Raw genomic sequence first — 18,290 nt, forward strand, 5'->3', positions numbered from 1 at the left:
TCATGATAAGTGCACTGTGACAGATTGGGGCGTTGCTCATGCTATCAACCACTAGTTTGTGTGACCTAGACTATTTATGACCGCTTCCGTAGTCTAGTTGTAGAGTGTCCACCAGGAGAGGGCAATGTCGGGGGTTTGATACCCGGCTGTGTAATACCAAAAGATGTCAAAACTTGTTGTTATCCTGCCTTGCGCTCGGCATAAGGGGCTGAAACAAGGACTGGTCGGCTCAAAGTCAGTATACTGGTATTGCGGTACACAAGCACTATAAATCGGCATCAGTCCGGACACGCACAATGCATGCATGCACTGGTTTGTCTCATCCAGACTCAATTATTTACAGGATGATAGCAAGTTTTAAACATTTTTGATATCATGTTTACAAGAAACATAACAGGTACTCAGTATATTTTGGTTGGTTTGTTTAACATGCACTTAGCAATACTCCAGCTGTATGACCTGTAAATAATCAAGTCTGGACCTGCAAATCCTTGGATTGACATCATGAACCACCTCAATCCAAGCAATAGGGACACAATGGCATGCATCAACCAAGTCAGTGAGCCTGACCACGGGATCCATTTGATCACATCTTAAGACCAGCATATAAAAATGGTCACCAATAGTCTTACCCAGATTCCCATGTTGTACGAAACATAGAATCGTCATTGTAGCAAACAATTGTGATCAATACAACATTATTGTACATTTACATGAAGACACTTCTGTAATGATACTGTGACTTCTGTGACGAGTCTGTATTTCCTTCAGCACCCTGGCATGTATGAAAGAGCTGTGCTACGGCTACCAACTGGACAAAGATTTGATGCCACAGTTGACCTGTGGAGTCTCGGGGTCACGTTTTACCACGTGGCCACTGGGGATCTCCCGTTCAAGCCATATGGTGGCCGCAGCAACAGGACTAAAATGTGAGTCACGACAAAATCTGTCATACAAGTGATTGATAAACAGAGACATTCCTGTCAATTCATTTACCTTGTACTCAATGCATACAAAGAATTTAGTAGACTTGGGATTTCCATGCATGGATTTATCTAGTTTTCCAAACTAAGTGCCCTTGGGAGGCAAATTGGGAAGTTGTATTACTTAGTTCAATAGTGGGATTTTTTAAACTTATCTTCTTTTTGACAGGTAAATGGACATTGTATCTTAACATGTATCATTAAAGCTTCTCCTTCTTGTGAAATGAAACTACCTTGACTAACCCTTAACATTACATATACTATATTAACATGCAATAGAAACGTTCATTGCCCTTGTGGTATTTGTTTTACCCCTGGGGTAGATTTGCTATAGACTTGAGGCCAAATATCGTCTTCTGAGCAGGTCTAGAATAATCACTGACATGTATGCTCATGGTTATGGGCGTACATTGTACATAGTTATTGAAATATATATGACTATCCTCTATTTTCCAGTGTATTAAGTCTCCATTTGATTTTAGATACTCTGAAACCCATTCGACACTATACTTTCGTTTTGAGTCTCAAATGAAATTACACTGTTTTTCATGTTTGAAACAAGCAACCAAGTCAGGAGTATTTGAAGTGAATCTAAAAACCAGAATGTCTAGTTGAATAAGGACTTCCTTTGTTTTCTTAATACCCAGAAAAACATCTTTTGAAGATACTTTTTAACAGTTCTTTGATTCATTTGAGTATATCGAAGACTTGATTGAATGGGACCGTGATTTTTAATGTGAATCTATGGCAATCTCATGTTCAAAAGAGGCATTTTGATAGGTTGTTGATTTCAAGTTGGTGAGTGAGAAAAATTCTGTCCCTTCCAAAACAAAGCGTATGTGCCCAGGGTATAGATCATAAAAAAATTGAGAAATTAGGAGACTGGATAATGAGGACAGTTTGAAGTAGTTGTATCATGTATATTGTGGTTTCGTTCCACAAACTTATCTTCAGATCTTACTGTCTGAAGTTATTGTTGATGGTCAGAACATAGGAAGTTCAGATTGTGATAACTTGTGTGAAATTGACCCGTGTTATGAGAATTGTGTCATATTTGTCTTCTTCAGGTTTGAAATTGTTTCTCAAAAAGCCAGTGGAGTTATTTCTGGGGTTCAGAACTTTGATCAAGGCCCTATCAACTGGAGTTACGAGCTGCCCCTGACGAGCCCTCTTTCAAGGTATGCTATTTGACCAATTGAAAAAGAGATAGGGAGATAGTATGCATTGTTTTTCTCCAGGTGTACTCATTAAAGCATCCAATTCACCCTTTACTACAGGGGATACAGGAAATCACTTACAGTGTTGCATAAAGTGTGATAATAGTATTTAACTGTTAGATCAATAAGACATTTATACAGAGGGAAATGTGCACATTGATGTATTTCTAGTAATTTCTGACATGTAGCAACAGTCCATTGTCTTGAGTGCAACAAAGTGATGTTGCAAAGATATTATAGCAAGACTGTTGCAGTGCTACTGAGTGCTCCCAGTCACATTGACCTTGAACAATACACGACATGTTGCAAAATGTGAATAATTCACTTTTCGTTTGATGTATAATGCTGAATCTTTGACAGTTTCACTTGTTGTCGCTGAATCTGGACTGTACCGGATCATACTGGTGGTAGGTTGATTATAACACCTGTGTTAAAGATCCCCAGGTACATGCCAGGGCTCCGTTGCACAGAGCGATCTTATCTCTAATCCGATCTTAACTCGCATACTTTAAGAGTAAGATGACAATCGTAGAGCTAAGATCTCTTTGTGGAACAGGGCCAAGCTCCAGCAGATTGTCAGTGAAAACCAAAATAGGATGTGATATTAGCACTGATTACTGTCAAGTATTGGACCATGTTATGATCACAGATCGATGGTCCTTATGATTTAGATTTCTTTGGTGGATGATCTAGAGCAATGGTTTGTTGGTTTTCATTTGGGTTTTTATTTGTAATTGTATTTAGTGATAGTTATTTCAGATCAGATGTGAAGTGAACAAGAAATTGATCACATTTATGGTGACTTGTCATGTGTGGAATTTTCAGAAGAATGTGGAAGAATCCTTGAGTTTGGGCATGGTTGGTTGCATATCTGGACCACAAGTTGATCACAGATCTTTGGTCCTTGTACTGATATTCACAGTGATGGTGAACTATGATGTGTTGGGCTTTTGGTTGTTAGTTGATGAGGTTTGATTTGATTCTGTTGGGGTTTCACTTGGTGAGTTGATGCGGTTTGATTTGACTTTGTTGGTGAGTTGATGTAGTTTAGTTGGCGAGTTGATGTGGTTTGATTTGGTTCTGTTGGTGAGTTGATGTGGTTTGATTTGGTTTTGTTGGTGAGTTGATGTGGTTTCATTTGGTTTTGTTGGTGAGTTGATGTGGTTGATTTGGTCCTGTTGGTGAGTTGATGTGATTGATTTGGTTTTGTTGGTGAGTTGATGTGGTTTGATTTGGTTTTGTTGGTGAGTTGATGTGGTTTGTTTTCGTTTTGTTGGGGAGTTGATGTGGTTTGATTTGGTTTGTTGGTGACTTGATGTGGTTTGATTTGGTTTTGTTGGGGACTTGATGTGGTTTGATTTGGTTTTGTTGGGGAGTTGATGTGGTTTGATTTGGTTTTGTTGGTGAGTTGATGTGGTTTGATTTGGTTTTGTTGGTGAGTTGATGTGGTTTGATATGGCTCTGTTGGTGAGTTGATGTGGTTTGATTTGGTTATGTTAGTGACTGGATATGGTTTGATTTGGTTTTGTTGGTGAGTTGATGTGGTTGATTTGGTTTTGTTGGGGAGTTGATGTGGTTTGATTTGGTTATGTTGGGGAGTTGATGTGGTTTGATTTGGTCCTGTTGTTGACTTGATGTGGTTTGATTTGGTCCTGTTGATGAGTTGATGTGGTTGATTTGGTTTTGTTGGTGAGTTGATATATTTTGATTTGGTCCTGTTGATGAGTTGATGTGGTTTGATTTGGTCCTGTTGGTGAGTTGATGGGATTTGATTTGGTTTTGTTGGTGAGTTGATGTGGTTTGTTTTCGTTTTGTTGGGGAGTTGATGTGGTTTGATTTGGTCCTGTTGGTGAGTTGATGTGGTTTGATTTGGTTTTGATGGGGAGTTGATGTGGTTTGATTTGGTTTTGTTGGGGAGTTGATGTGGTTTGATTTGGTTTTGTTGGTGAGTTGATGTGGTTTGATATGGCTCTGTTGGTGAGTTGATGTGGTTTGATTTGGTTATGTTAGTGACTGGATATGGTTTGATTTGGTTTTGTTGGTGAGTTAATGTGGTTGATTTGGTTTTGTTGGTGAGTTGATGTGGTTTGATTTGGTTATGTTGGTGAGTTGATGTGGTTTGATTTGGTTTTTTGGGGACTTGATGTGGTTTGATTTGGTTTTGTTGGGGAGTTGATGTGGTTTGATTTGGTTTTGTTGGTGAGTTGATGTGGTTTGATTTGGTTTTGTTGGTGAGTTGATGTGGTTTGATATGGCTCTGTTGGTGAGTTGATGTGGTTTGATTTGGTTATGTTAGTGACTGGATATGGTTTGATTTGGTTTTGTTGGTGAGTTAATGTGGTTGATTTGGTTTTGTTGGTGAGTTGATGTGGTTTGATTTGGTTATGTTGGTGAGTTGATGTGGTTTGATTTGGTCCTGTTGTTGACTTGATGTGGTTTGATTTGGTCCTGTTGGTGAGTTGATGTGGTTGATTTGGTTTTGTTGGTGAGTTGATATATTTTGATTTGGTCCTGTTGATGAGTTGATGTGGTTTGATTTGGTCCTGTTGGTGAGTTGATGTGATTTGATTTGGTTTTGTTGGGGAGTTGATGTGGTTTGATTTGGTCCTGTTGGTGAGTTGATGTGGTTGATTTGGTCCTGTTGGTGAGTTGATGTGGTTGATTTGGTTTTGTTGGTGAGTTGATGTGGTTTGTTTTCGTTTTGTTGGTGAGTTGATGTGGTTTGATTTGGTTTGTTGGTGACTTGATGTGGTTTGATTTGGTTTTGTTGGGGAGTTGATGTGGTTTGATTTGGTTTTGTTGGGGAGTTGATGTGGTTTGATTTGGTTATGTTGGTGGTTTGATTTGCTCTGTTGGTGAGTTGATGTGGTTTGATTTGGTTTTGTTGGGGAGTTGATGTGGTTTGATTTGCTTTTGTTGGTGAGTTGATGTGGTTTGATTTGGCTCTGTTGGAGAGTTGATGTGGTTTGATTTGGTTCTGTTGGTGAGTTGATGTGGTTTGATTTGGTTATGTTAGTGACTGGATGTGGTTTGATTTGGTTATGTTATTGATTGGATGTGGTTTTATTTGGTTTTGTTGGTGAGTTGATGTGGTTGATTTGGTTTTGTTGGTGAGTTGATGTGGTTTGATTTGGTTCTGTTGGTGAGTTGATGTGGTTTGATTTGGTTATGTTGGTGAGTTGATGCGGTTGATTTGGTCCTGTTGGTGAGTTGGTGGGATTTGATTTGGTTTTGTTGGGGAGTTGATGTGGTTTGATTTGGTCCTGTTGGTGAGTTGATGTGGTTGATTTCGTCCTGTTGGGGAGTTGATTTGGTTTTGTTGGTGAGTTGATGTGGTTGATTTGGTCCTGTTGGTGAGTTGATGCGGTTTGATTTGGTTTTGTTGGTGAGTTGATGGGATTTGATTTGGTTCTGTTGGTGAGTATATGTGGTTTGATTTGGTTCTGTTGGTGAGTTGATGTGGTTTGATATGGTCCTGTTGATGAGTTGATGTGATTGATTTGGTTTTGTTGGTGAGTTGATGTGGTTGATTTGGTTTTGTTGGTGAGTTGATGTGGTTTGATTTGGTTTTGTTGGGGAGTTGATGTGGTTTGATTTGCTTTTGTTGGTGAGGATGTTTTATATGATCAGCTACTTGATTTACAGTCATGGCATGTCAACCGTTGTCCCTCAATATCTTTCAATAAATGACAAAATTATTTCTTTTCGGACAATTTGATTGTCCATTTCAACTCAGCTTTTGTTCAACAAAGGTTGAGACATCTCCAGTCATTGACACACTCGCTAATCCAGTATTTTGTATATATGTTTCAGTGGATTGAGGAAACTCGTCGTTCCCCTACTAGCAGGTCTCATGGAGACAGATGAGGCTAGAGTCATAACCTATGATGCTTTTTTTAATGCCGTGTACAAAATCAATAGCAAACTCACCTTGTCAATATTTCATACATCATCTTGTACTCATCTCAAGCTTTACCTGGACAAGACTGACACGTGAGTTTCATGACTATTAGTTTGCATGGAAGATAAGTTTAGTTCTGAGGCACTGCCACAATATAAACCATTATTCTGTTTGTTACTGCCAACATATTTCAGCTATTGCAGCATGTAAATATATAAACGCTGGACGAGAAGAACCCACTGTATTCTGGGGAAGACTAGAGCCCTATTAGGGCTGGTACGAGTCTAAATTTACTACCCGGGTACCCACCATCCTATTACCCGACCCTACCCGGGTACCCGCTGTAGATAGCTAGAGATAGGTACAAAGTGTCAAATTTAGAAAAGTTTGACCATAGCCCTGGTAAAATGTATTTAGATACACGTGTAAAACGATCTGGTCATGCAAACACTTAAGTTTACTGCATGAAGTCTTATCTTTATTCAAACATATAAAAGTCAGAAAGAAATGGGAACATAAGTGACTTGTAGTGTAACCATACAGTTTCAGATGATTTTTGTCATTAAACAATATATCTCGTGACCAACCACCGACCCGAGTTACCCGTCCCAGCCCTAAACCCTATGCTTGTTGAGGAGACAGCAAGTGAGCGTAAAATGATGTAATGCTGAGACTTGGCGGATTTCTGGAGATGTTACTTATACTTTTAGTAACTGGTTTTCTTTGTTCATACTCAATTGTTTAGGCTGTAGTGAAATAGCTGCAATATTGCTGACAGTGGTATTTATTTCCGTAAAATATTTCAAGTTCAAGTGACTTTAAAATCGGCACAATAATGACATGCTGAAAAGATAAACTTTTGAATCTGATTATTTTTTACACCCCCCACAATGAAGATATAGAGTTCCTCCGTCTGTCCTTCCTTCCATTAGCTTCTCAATGGGAACAAATTTTGGCAATAACTATTAAGGTTAGAGCAAATGAAATTTTACACACTTATCTTACTGGTCATAATCTGAAATGTGTTAATTGGTGTCTTAAATTAATTTTTCACCGAGTTATGGCCCATGCTCCATGCTTTTTAATATGGTGCATACTGTATGAAATGGGGACAAGCTTTCTCATAAACTACTGAAGTTACATGAATGAAAGGTTTCATGCCTATCTGAGAGATACTTGTCAAGACTGAGTTAGAAATCGACTGTTTCTACAGAGTTTCATCCCTTGCTACAGACTTTAAGATTTTGTACATTCACTATTACAGCCTTTGATCCATGTAATTTTTTTTCTGTTCAGTGCATAGTGTCTGCAATGAGAAATTTAAAATCAGATTTTCTCATGACATAAACATGATAAAGCCACCCCTCTTTTTTATAGTTAACATTCACTTCCATGTGAGTCACTACTACATGAACATCAAAATTCTAATATGCCCATGGAGGGGCGGTCGGGCAGCCTAGTGGTTAAAGCCTTCGCTCGTCACGCCGAAGACCCGGGTCTGATTCCCGACATGGGTACAATGTGTGAAGCCCATTCCTGGTGTCCCCCGCCGTGATATTGCGGCTTAAAACCTATTCACTCACTCACTAATATGTCCATGCCAAGGGATAGTGATGACACTGTTTTCTTGTTTATGTTGCTCTTGAATGGTGTCTTTAGACCAAATTATGACGTGTGTCAAAGTTTTGTCAGACAAAAGACTGTGAAGATATGATGATGCACTCGATATGTCTCAACTCTTCAGATATTCAACTCTGAGGGAGCACATAGCATCCCTCACAGAGATCCCTGCAACAGAACAATTGTTGTTGCTGAATGGCAAGCTGCTGGAAGAGATCATCGACCCAACAGCCAACATCGATTCATACCCTCTCCATGTGTTACAAGCTACAATCTTCCTTTACCAATGCGACATGAAATCTCAGGAAAAAGAAAAACTGCACCACCCTGACATACGTAAGAATTTGTTTTTTAACTACCACATATGACCGCAGATAAGCCGACCCCATAGATAAGCCAAGGTATAAACTTGACCATTGAAATATGAAAGAACTGGACGTGAAAGGCACAGACACACTGTGAAGTCGGACTGCAAGAATGTGTCAGTACTTGCAAATATTCAATAATATCAAATGAAAAACTGAAACTGTTGCTGTAGATGTAAAGGAGTATATTGTGGGCAGAGGTTTGCAGACATTTGTAATCTGCCAAATCCATCCACTGATGTTCACAGTGCAACATTAAAGAGATAGTGGTCAGAAGGAGGTTACATTACAGTGGAGCTGGGAAAGGTGGGTTGAAAGAGCGGTTTTAAAAAGTGGGAAAAAAATAGCTTTATAGCCATGGTAAACAGAGTCCACAGGATAGGAATTTCTGTTTCGCCACTGTTAGGCGTTGTTTGTTTTCTCAGGCTTCATGGTGGCGTGTAGTCACTGTTCAGCTCAGTCAGATAGTCAGGTGCTGATCCATGTATGCATTGGTAGATGAGCAAATGGATCTAGGATGAAATGTAAAGTTTTATTGTCAAGTGCCAGGCTGGTCATCAAACGTAGGTTGACATGACCAGTGAAAGCTGAAAGTGATACAACTGGAAAAAAATGTGTGATCTTCTACTCCGTGTATAAGACAACCCCTCTTCTTAACCCCCTCATTCTCCGTATGAAAAACTTGCTTTATACACACAGATATACGGTAGTACTCATTAGCTGCTGTTATTTTTGACAAGTGTTATTCTTTTAGAACTTTATAGCTTTATGTAAGATAGATATGCCATGTTTTGCAGTTTTTTGAGGTTTTGAATAAGCACGGTACTAAGGCAAAGAGGAGGCTGTTAAATAGTCCAGTCTTGTCCTTTCTGAGGTTTCCTTGTCTTGGAACCCTACAGATCAGATACAGGGAAATGTGGATAATATCATTGAAATTTCCTAATATTATTTGTCTTCAGGAAGATTACTGTGTGAGACGGGGTAGGAATGAGCTGCACTTGTGTTGAATCCGTGTCGACAAGGTGGCAAAGTGTCTTAGTGGTCTGCAGTTCATACTGCAGACCCAATATCATGGGTTTGAATCCCGTATAACTATGATCCTTGTCACCAACATTCCAGTGCTCGTGTGTTTCACCAGTGGAACAAGCCCACAACTTGGGCTTTCCATCCACACAAACCTGAGACTATGATGCAACTGTAATTGTTCTAGTGTTGAAATAAATAATGAAAATAGTTTGAGCAACAGTTTAACAAGACCTTTTTGACAAATAATCTTTTCGTTGTTAATTTGCATTTGTTATACTGATTTTGTATTGTAAATCAACGTGTTATATGTGTTGTCGCATTCTTGTCATTTTTAGCTCGGGTGGCAGATTTTGTCAATTTTATTGAAATGGACAAAGACATGCGCCTGGCTCACAGCTGCTGTGCTAGAGCCCACCTTATCAAGCGGTACACAGCGGAGACTGTGCAGAAACAGGAGATGCTGGTAGAAGCTGAGCTCTGCCTCAGGTAGGTCACCTACGGCTGTTGTTGTTGCTGTTTTAATCAGTCCATGAACCACTATCCTGTTTGTCCAGGCTGAAGGGGGGCCCCGGCAACTTATCCTTGTTTAAACAACTTTTGTACTTATGGAATGATACACCAACTGTGCGATCCAATACATATCACGATATCTTGCTCATGATCAGATATGCATCACAATACTTTGCTTACATTCTGATACGTATCACGATACCTTGCACACGTTCTGATACGTATCATGATACCTTGTTCATGTTCTGATACGTATTTACGATACCTTGCTCACGTTCTGATACGCATCACGATAACTTGCTCAACATCCGATACATATCACAATACCTTGCCCAACATCCGATCCATATCACGATACTTTGCTCAGGTTCTGATACGTATCACGATACTTTGCTCACGTTCTCATACGCATCACGATAACTTGCTCACGTTCTGATACGTATCACGATACCTTGCTGACGTTCTGATATGCATCAGAATACCTTGCTCATGTTCTGATACGTATCACGATACTTTGCTCACGTTCTGATACGCATCACGATACCTTGCTCACGTTCTGATACGCATCACGATACCTTGCTCAACATCCGATACATATCACGATACCTTGCTGACAATCCGATACATATCTAATCCCTTGCTTACGATCTGATTTGTATCACGATACTTGCAAGTGCTCTTATCTGTGGTGTGTAAGCCACCAGGATATTCAAATATCTGGCACACTTATGATTTACAGCAGTTCATGTGATTTGGTTGTCTGTCATTGGAATAAATGTCCCACTTTGAGCATGAAAGGGTAGTGCATGTTACAGCAGGTAAATGGATGGACTTGAATATCATGAAGTTGTAGAAAATGATGGTTGTCTGTGGAGTTCATCGCGATATATTGGCATGTAATTATTATTCTTAATCTTCCAGGTTATATCTCCAGTTCAGACTGAAATGTTCAGGAGAAAGGTTCCTGACAATGTCTCAGCTGCTATCAGAGTCAAAGAAGAGGTTTGAGACATTCTACTCCATGATGGAAATGATCAGGATGCTTCTGAATGTGATGAAATACCCAGGCACAACCATGGATGACATCCTCAGAGACAGGACACTGCTCACAGTACATGCCAAGGTAACATAGTTGCTAGCCATGTTCCCCAGCAGATATCCATTTTACAAACCCATTTTTTTGATTGGTTGGTTTTGGTCAAAGTATGGCCGCTCTGGCAATCTTGAGTATTATTGCCACATTGTACCCGTCTTCAGCAACCCATTCTTGCTGTAAAAAGCGTTTGTTGTAAGAGGCGACTTATGAGATCAGGTGGTCAGGCTTGCTGACTTGGTTGATGCACGTCATCGTAACCCATTTGCGTAGATCGATGCTCATAATGTCAATCACTTGATTGTCTGGTCCAGACTTGATTATTTACAGACCGCCATCATTTAGCTGGAATACTGCTGAGTGTGGCGTTGAACAACATAAACAAACAAATAAAAAAACTGAGAAATTCTTATTGTATTATATCTGATTAGATCATGGCTTGTTGATTCTATCTTCTAAATATTGGATAATATTCTGAGAGGCAACCATTCCTTGAATTGTCAACATTTTAACCTGAGTTTAAAAAACCTTTTGCTGCCTTGAATGTATATTTCACTGACAAGTATCTAGACAAGTGATCCTGTTTGCCAGAGACTCATGAGATATTGTACGGCCATGTAAAATCTCTGTTAGATCGTAGCATCATTCTGGTCATTGAATTACAGTTTTCCTTATGATCTTTATTTAATTTGTATCTTTTAGGCAGAGGAGAGAACTTTGGAGATAGTCAACTATCGCACCGCGCTGGTTGAGAGGCTCGATCAGGATGAGGTTCGCATGAAGAAATGGTGTGCCAAATGCAAGGACACAGACTGGTAGGATGCATCAAGTTGATAGTCCTGCTTCTCAGAACATATACACATCATGTAAACATTTCTCCTAAGCCCATAACAATTACTGTTAAAAAATGTGCAAACCAGTATTCGTTATCTACAGTAATATTATACTCTTATGAAACACCAAGTCATCTAATGCCATGAACAACACATGCCTTAGCTTTTCCACCCCATAGCTCTGTCATGTTTACAGCCAGTCTAAGTCTAATTGGGTCGGGACCCGTGAAAAGCCAGGGTAGAATAGGTCTTCAGCAACCCATACTTGCCAAATTTCGCTTATAACACTGTTAAAGATGCCATTAATTGCTCTCTAACCATGCTGACTACAATTCTGTTTGTAATACTATTGTGGTACTGTTCAGTGTGTCAGTATAAAAATGTCACATTGTTTTTATTTTATGCTAGTATACATGATACATGGTATTTGACAAGCTGATAAGGACTATATTATCTGTTCTGCTGTAGTAAGAGTTTGGATTGTATAGCTTGTGAACATTTGGGGGTTAATGTATTTCAAGGATGTTGTATGTGGTGCTATTCATGTCAGAGTTACCTCCCTTATGTATTAATGTACTCAAAGGATGTCACCTCTAAAATTGCATACCATGCTATACCTGGCAGAGTTACCTCCCTTGTGTTCACCTGTTGCACTGTTGATGTTATTGATCCTGAACATGTCCTGAGTTTCATTATCATCACTGCTGTGTCTTTCCTGTAGTGTTTTGTCTATTGACTGAATTTGTGTGTTTTTGGTTTTAGCTTGTCAAAGATCAGTCACCATCTCTCCGTGATAGCCAGTATACAGAGCCGTTTCCGCCGTGACCGCAACGTGAAGGATCAGATGACATCACATGATCAACAAATACATGGATTTGAAAGGTAAACCAAATTATATTGGTATCCAACTTTCATTTTCATTTAGGCTTCCCTAAGCTGACTTTCTGCCAAATTCGTTTTTCTACCAGTTCTTTCTATCAGCACTCCTGAAGATCCGGGTTAGAATTGGTCTTTAGCAACTCATGATTCTCAAAGGAGGCGACTAAAGAAATCAGGTGGTCAGGCTTGTTAGCTTGGTTTAGGCATGTCATCTTTTCAAAGTTGCATAGATCGATGCTCATGATCTCCAATATCTGCAGACGGACATCTTAGAAATTTTATATCGCTGAGTGCGGCATTAACAAACCAGCAAACAAACAAGTCTTTCTTTCAGTAGTATACTTTAGACATTATTTCTAAAACACTACAGTATCTTTTTCTACAGTTTTTAACAATGTTTAAAGCTTTGAGAAACATCATTCACAAAAATGTCTTCCATTTTACCTCCAGACAAAAGTTGCAAGATCAGAGTGTGGCTATCTCGTCCATCCTGCAAGATCACTGCTACAGAAACCTGGACATCATGTACACAGATTCCATGAACTTCTTCGCGTAAGTATCTCAGTGAACATGTGGTGGAGGTATATATATTGGTGGTTTAAAGTGTTCGCTCATTAAACACCAGTTTGGATATGATTCTCAAAACTGTCTCATTTCACCAGATAATGTATCCTGACTCTTATGTGATGACCACATCATATTAACCAACATTTTATAGAGCTGATTTTGTTATGCAGGGATGAATAATTATTGTGGTTTCATTTCAGGGCACTTTCAAAGAACCTGAACCGCATCTCAAAGATCGAGAAAAACATTGAGAGTGTGATTGATTGCCAACAACTGTTAAGCACAAAACTTGACAAAGTAGGTTGTCTTCTTTTCATATGTTAATGTTGGCTTGCTAAAGAGATTTTCACAATAAGCTTCAAAAAGCATTTCAGTTTTCTGTTAGACCCAGGGAGGATTGGTCTTCAGCAACCCATGCTTGTCGTAAAAGGCGACTATGCTTGTCGTAAAAGGCAACTGACGGGATCGAGTGGTCAGGCTTGCTGACTTGGTTGATGCATGTCATCACATTCCAATTGCGCGGATCGGTGCTCATGACGTTAATCACTGGATTGTCTGGTCCAGACTTGATTATTTACGGACCGGTGTCATATAGCTGTAATATGGCTGAAATATTGCCGATGTGACGTTCAACTTTAACTCACTCACTCACTGTAATATTGCCAAGTGCGGCGTTAAACAACAAACAAACACATACATCACATTTGCAGGTAGTGGAAATGTGCTATTTAGAGGAACAGTTTGTATAAGAAGCAGCACCATCAGTACAAACATCAGCCTCCATGATGATTCTAGAGCATTTGTCCCCAGTTTCCCATACTTGTCATAAGAGCTAATAACTGAAGATTGGGTTATTACACATGTGACGTGGTCCCACAAAGTGGTTGTTGAAAAACAGAATTGATAAATAGATCCTTAGCTCTTTGATGGCATTTTGAACTTAGCTAGTATTATGACAGTTGTGTCACCAGCCTATAAGTTAGATGCCTGGTTTCATGATTTGTTTGTTAACTGATCATGGTATACTAGTCAACAGAAGTTTAAGAACACCCCATTCTTGATATTACATGACTGATTAACTGCAGTAATATGTAAGAATCGTGTGTTCTGTAACTTCTTTTGAGTGGTATACATAGCCACTACAAAAGAATTGTTGTCACAATGGTTGAGATGTTTGTTTTATAGATGTTTATTTTTATATATTATAGATCTTTTATGCTTTTCTATCAATATTATTTTGGTATATTTTCATAAGATTCTATGAGGGTCGTCTGTGTGTTGTTTGAAAGTACATCAAATATATAAAGCGTCTTTTGAACATAGGCTGTGTACTATTGCAACATGTGTCACAGTTGTATGCGTGGGACCGCCTCCCTGGTCTAGTGGTAGAGCGTCTGCCCGGAGAGCGGAAGGTGCAGTGTTCGATCCCCGTCTGCGTCATCCAAAGGACGGTACTTGTTGTTACCCTGTCTGGCGCTGGGCATAAAAGTGCTAAAACATGGACTGGTAGGCATGGTATCTCAGTGACCTAGCCCTATAAATCCGGAATTGTACAAGCAGTCACACACACACACGTAGCTATATAAGTGCAATAATCTTGAACGAGACGTTAAACCCAATTTCACCTCACCTATATTCGAGGATTTCAAAGCAAGAGTAACATTACTTCCAGACTGAAGACAAATGCCAGGAGATATTTGAGAAAGTGCAGACGTGGGTGACAAATGGGGATCAGTTCACATACAGCCGGCTGCAGCCAACAGCCCCAGCTGAGTCAGTGCCTGAGTTGACCATTGCTGGACAAGTCAAAAACAGAGATGAAGGCTATGGCGGGAGCCGTAGTGCTGGTGTGACGTACAATGCTGTGCAAGGTGCAGCAGTTCAGCCTAGCCTGTTGACCAGTGCTAGTGCTAGTGACCTTTCAACAGAGTAAGTGATACATATCCTATGTTCGCATGCGTGGGATTGATCAGAGCTTTATTCATCAATACAGTGGTAGAAACTAACAATTTTAGTCCACTAGTCCTTATAATGACAGAGCTTTATTCATCAAAACAGTGGTAGAAACTAACAATTTTAGTCCACTAGTCCTTATAATGTCATCATATAGTAAGTTTGGCAATTACTACAGGTCTTGTGTCAATTTCTAACGCTGTCGATAGGCATGAAATGATTTTCTTACATGTATATGTATTGCAATATTTTTTACCATGTCATACATGTTACTCTTCACCCTAAAAGTAAAAAGTAAAGACTTATTCAGAGAATCTCACCAGTAGGTCTTTTCATAATTATATATATACTGCTCAAAAACAATGGACCGATTCTTTCTTGTTACTATATGACATGACAGATTAACTATAGTTAAGAAAGAATGGGATGGTCCCTAACTGTTAACTGTTTTTTGTATCGTATATATCAACATGATTTCATTAAAGCTGAAAGTCTACAAAGCTTACAGAAAAAAATGTTTTAGATTTCAAACACCAACCCTTAGGTTTTGGAAAAAATATCTGTGTAAAAAGTGTTTGAAAAAGAGTTCAGACTTTTGTTATTGAAGGGTTTTGATATTTCCATGAAAAGCTGGACTTCCACATTTCTTTGTGAAGATTTGCAATGATCTGGTGGGGAATGTCATCTTGATATGATATTTGATACACACTTCATGAATCAAATATTTTAATCCTGTATTGTTTTTTACATCGAACCATTCATTCATATTATATTATTCAATTTGTTCACACATCTAAGGTATTTTGCAAACAGTGGATTTGCTATCTTCCCACAGCAAGAGAGTCAACTGATTAGGAAAGTCCAGTTTTCACCCTTGCCGAAATAGGCTGGTATCATTGAGTTACATTTTAGCAGGACTAACGAGTCTATGCATAGTCCAAACAAAATCGTGCAACGAAATCAAAATTCCGGTTTGTAAACTGTCATGCAGATTTCGATCGATATCAGGATTTGCAAAGCATGTGCACCACCAACTCCTTGTCAGCAGATATTTTCCTAATCTTTTCATGTTTTTAATCACGCTGCTCACATGATTTAATACATTTTGCCATGTAAGACCCATTTTATCACAATATAGATCTTGATTATCGATCAAATCATCCTGACTGGGTGCCGCCATTTTGTTTAAAGCAAATGCAAGTGATACGAGAGGTGGAATCGGATTGATCCATAGCAGTGGCTTAGAAGGGACATAACTCGTAATAGCCACTGGTGGCACTACGATCAAGCCCAGAGATTCCAGCCAAGTTCGGCAAGGGTGGAAACTGGACTTTTATAGTCAGTGAACTCTCTTGCATCGGGAAGATGTCTTATTTAATAATAGACAATACTTATGTCGACACTATTTCTTTCTGATTTCTGATGGATTGAAATGAGACGTTTTCATTTTAAGTTCGAGAACAGATATTCAGGAAGTTTCAAGCCTTTTTAATTGTGTTTCTGCCCTAGGAAATATAAATATTCTCACAAAATTGTCACGAGTTATGTATCGCGACATGTATCGTTAACAAAGTATTGCAATACATATCGTATCGGAAGATAGTCATATGATAACATCCCTGAGTCATATGATAACATCCCTTAGCACTATTTGCTCAGCTGCAAAGTTTTGCACACATCTCCAATGTATATTTTGCAGCACTCTGTCAAATCTTTCATTATTGTCAAGATCTCTCTAAATGTTTCAGGATTCGTTCTCTGATGCAAGAAAGCAGACAGATTGCTGGTTTGGTGGAAGAAAACACAGAGCTGATCAAGCAGTGAGTTTGTACAGGTCTATTTGTGAATTGCTACATTCATGGTGTCGCCAAAGTAACAGCAACGACCACCAAACAATTAAGTCCCAAATCCTTATCATGCTAGTGTCTGCTTCATGTGGGTTGTGGGTCCTTTTTTGTGATCCTGTCAGTACCAATCAGTATGCTGAATAGTTGCACCAAAATAGTAAACCCCTCAAAGAAGAAAAAAATGGATTGGTGGTCAGGCTTGGAGAATTATGCCACCAAATAGACATTTTCAAATATTGCTCAACAAACTCAACACCTATCTTAAGGTTATGTTAAGGTCACTTTAAAGGTCATTCAGGAAGTATTGTTTGTATGGTATTGAGATTTGATGATTGTTACACCACCTGTGTGGTCCAGGTGACTTTGTGTGAAATAAGCATCTCCATAAGCTTGTGCCTAATATCTTGAGCATGATGTGGTAAACATGGTAAAGTTTGAATGGTTTTGATCTATATTTCTGATGGAAAATTTTGGGGTATTCAGGACAAGGGGGGCTGCTTCTGTTTTTACTTGTAATGCAAACACCTTCCTAGTTGTTGTTTTTAATCATTTTCAGATTCGAAGAAAATGCGCTTCATAGTTCTGGATCGCTGTCAAGAAATCTCACTCAAAAAGGAGTTTAAATTTGAATGTCATAGACAGATTGTATCTATTTGGAACATGCAAATAAAATAAAATAAGCAGTTAAGAAATCTAAATTATTTGTGGCTACCCTTTTGAAGGGTTTTGAGTTGAACGTGGCATGATAACTGCAATGCATCCAGTTTTTTCTCTTTTATTAGTGAAATGCCATTCAAACCCAAGGCTGAGTATCATTTTCTACTGCTATTTACAGTTGGGAACATCTTTTGATGTCCCTCTCCATGTTCAGTGAAAAACCTGTCTGAAACTACTATGACTTCAATTTTGGATTCTGAGTGACCATTTCATAAAAGGTACCTTCTATGAAGGAAACAATTAGGAGGTAGCAGCTGATGACAAAACTGAAACTGTGAGGCAGCACACATGTGACGGCATGTCAACCCAGGAAACAGCCCTTACCACTGACCTTATTACCCGCAGCCTGGTTGCACTAGACATTTTCAAAACAACTGCAACCTTACTTCTGAGTGGCTCAAAACAGACAGTCACTAACTACGATCTGATCTGTTGTTCTTCTGCAAAGATATTGATGTTTTGAGGGTGGGATACAAGTACAGGTCAGTAAATACAAGAGAATTGACAACAGATCTCCAAAGGATTGGCTTTTGCTCGATATGAATACCACCTCAGCACCAAATGTTATTCAGAGATTCTTGAAGAAAGGACCTGAAAGCGATACTGATCCCAAATCAGCACTGAAACTCTACTCATTTCTTATACCAGCAGATTCCTGAAGAAAGGACTTTCACCCAATACTAGTGAGCGTTGTCAGCAAAGCTCAGAAGAAAGGACTAGCTGTATTCTGATACAAGCAGATTCCTGAAGAAGGGCTTTAACCCAATACTGGTACCAAC

The 18,290-nt window shown here is 39.1% G+C and overlaps 1 protein-coding gene across 3 annotated transcripts in view; it reads left to right on the top strand.

Annotated features, from left to right (window-relative positions):
• The window catches only part of LOC139445161 (serine/threonine-protein kinase TBK1-like), a 45,787-nt gene extending 28,030 nt beyond the window's left edge, over window positions 1–17,757 (top strand). For all 3 annotated transcript variants that reach the window (XM_071226274.1, XM_071226273.1, XM_071226272.1), the window contains exons 7-19: window positions 772–929; window positions 2,051–2,161; window positions 6,014–6,193; window positions 7,846–8,057; window positions 9,448–9,598; window positions 10,544–10,745; window positions 11,418–11,530; window positions 12,311–12,430; window positions 12,878–12,979; window positions 13,195–13,291; window positions 14,667–14,923; window positions 16,696–16,767; window positions 17,351–17,757. In XM_071226274.1, coding sequence (XP_071082375.1) covers window positions 772–929; window positions 2,051–2,161; window positions 6,014–6,193; window positions 7,846–8,057; window positions 9,448–9,598; window positions 10,544–10,745; window positions 11,418–11,530; window positions 12,311–12,430; window positions 12,878–12,979; window positions 13,195–13,291; window positions 14,667–14,923; window positions 16,696–16,767; window positions 17,351–17,417 — 1,842 coding nt within the window. In that variant the 3' untranslated portion in view covers window positions 17,418–17,757. The remainder of the gene's footprint in view (window positions 1–771; window positions 930–2,050; window positions 2,162–6,013; window positions 6,194–7,845; window positions 8,058–9,447; window positions 9,599–10,543; window positions 10,746–11,417; window positions 11,531–12,310; window positions 12,431–12,877; window positions 12,980–13,194; window positions 13,292–14,666; window positions 14,924–16,695; window positions 16,768–17,350) is intronic.
• The last annotated feature ends 533 nt before the right edge of the window (window positions 17,758–18,290 follow it).

The sequence above is a fragment of the Haliotis cracherodii genome, unplaced genomic scaffold, assembly GCF_022045235.1.
Source record: "Haliotis cracherodii isolate W230 unplaced genomic scaffold, xgHalCrac1.p SCAF_6, whole genome shotgun sequence".
NCBI classification, from domain to species: Eukaryota; Metazoa; Mollusca; class Gastropoda; order Lepetellida; family Haliotidae; genus Haliotis; species Haliotis cracherodii.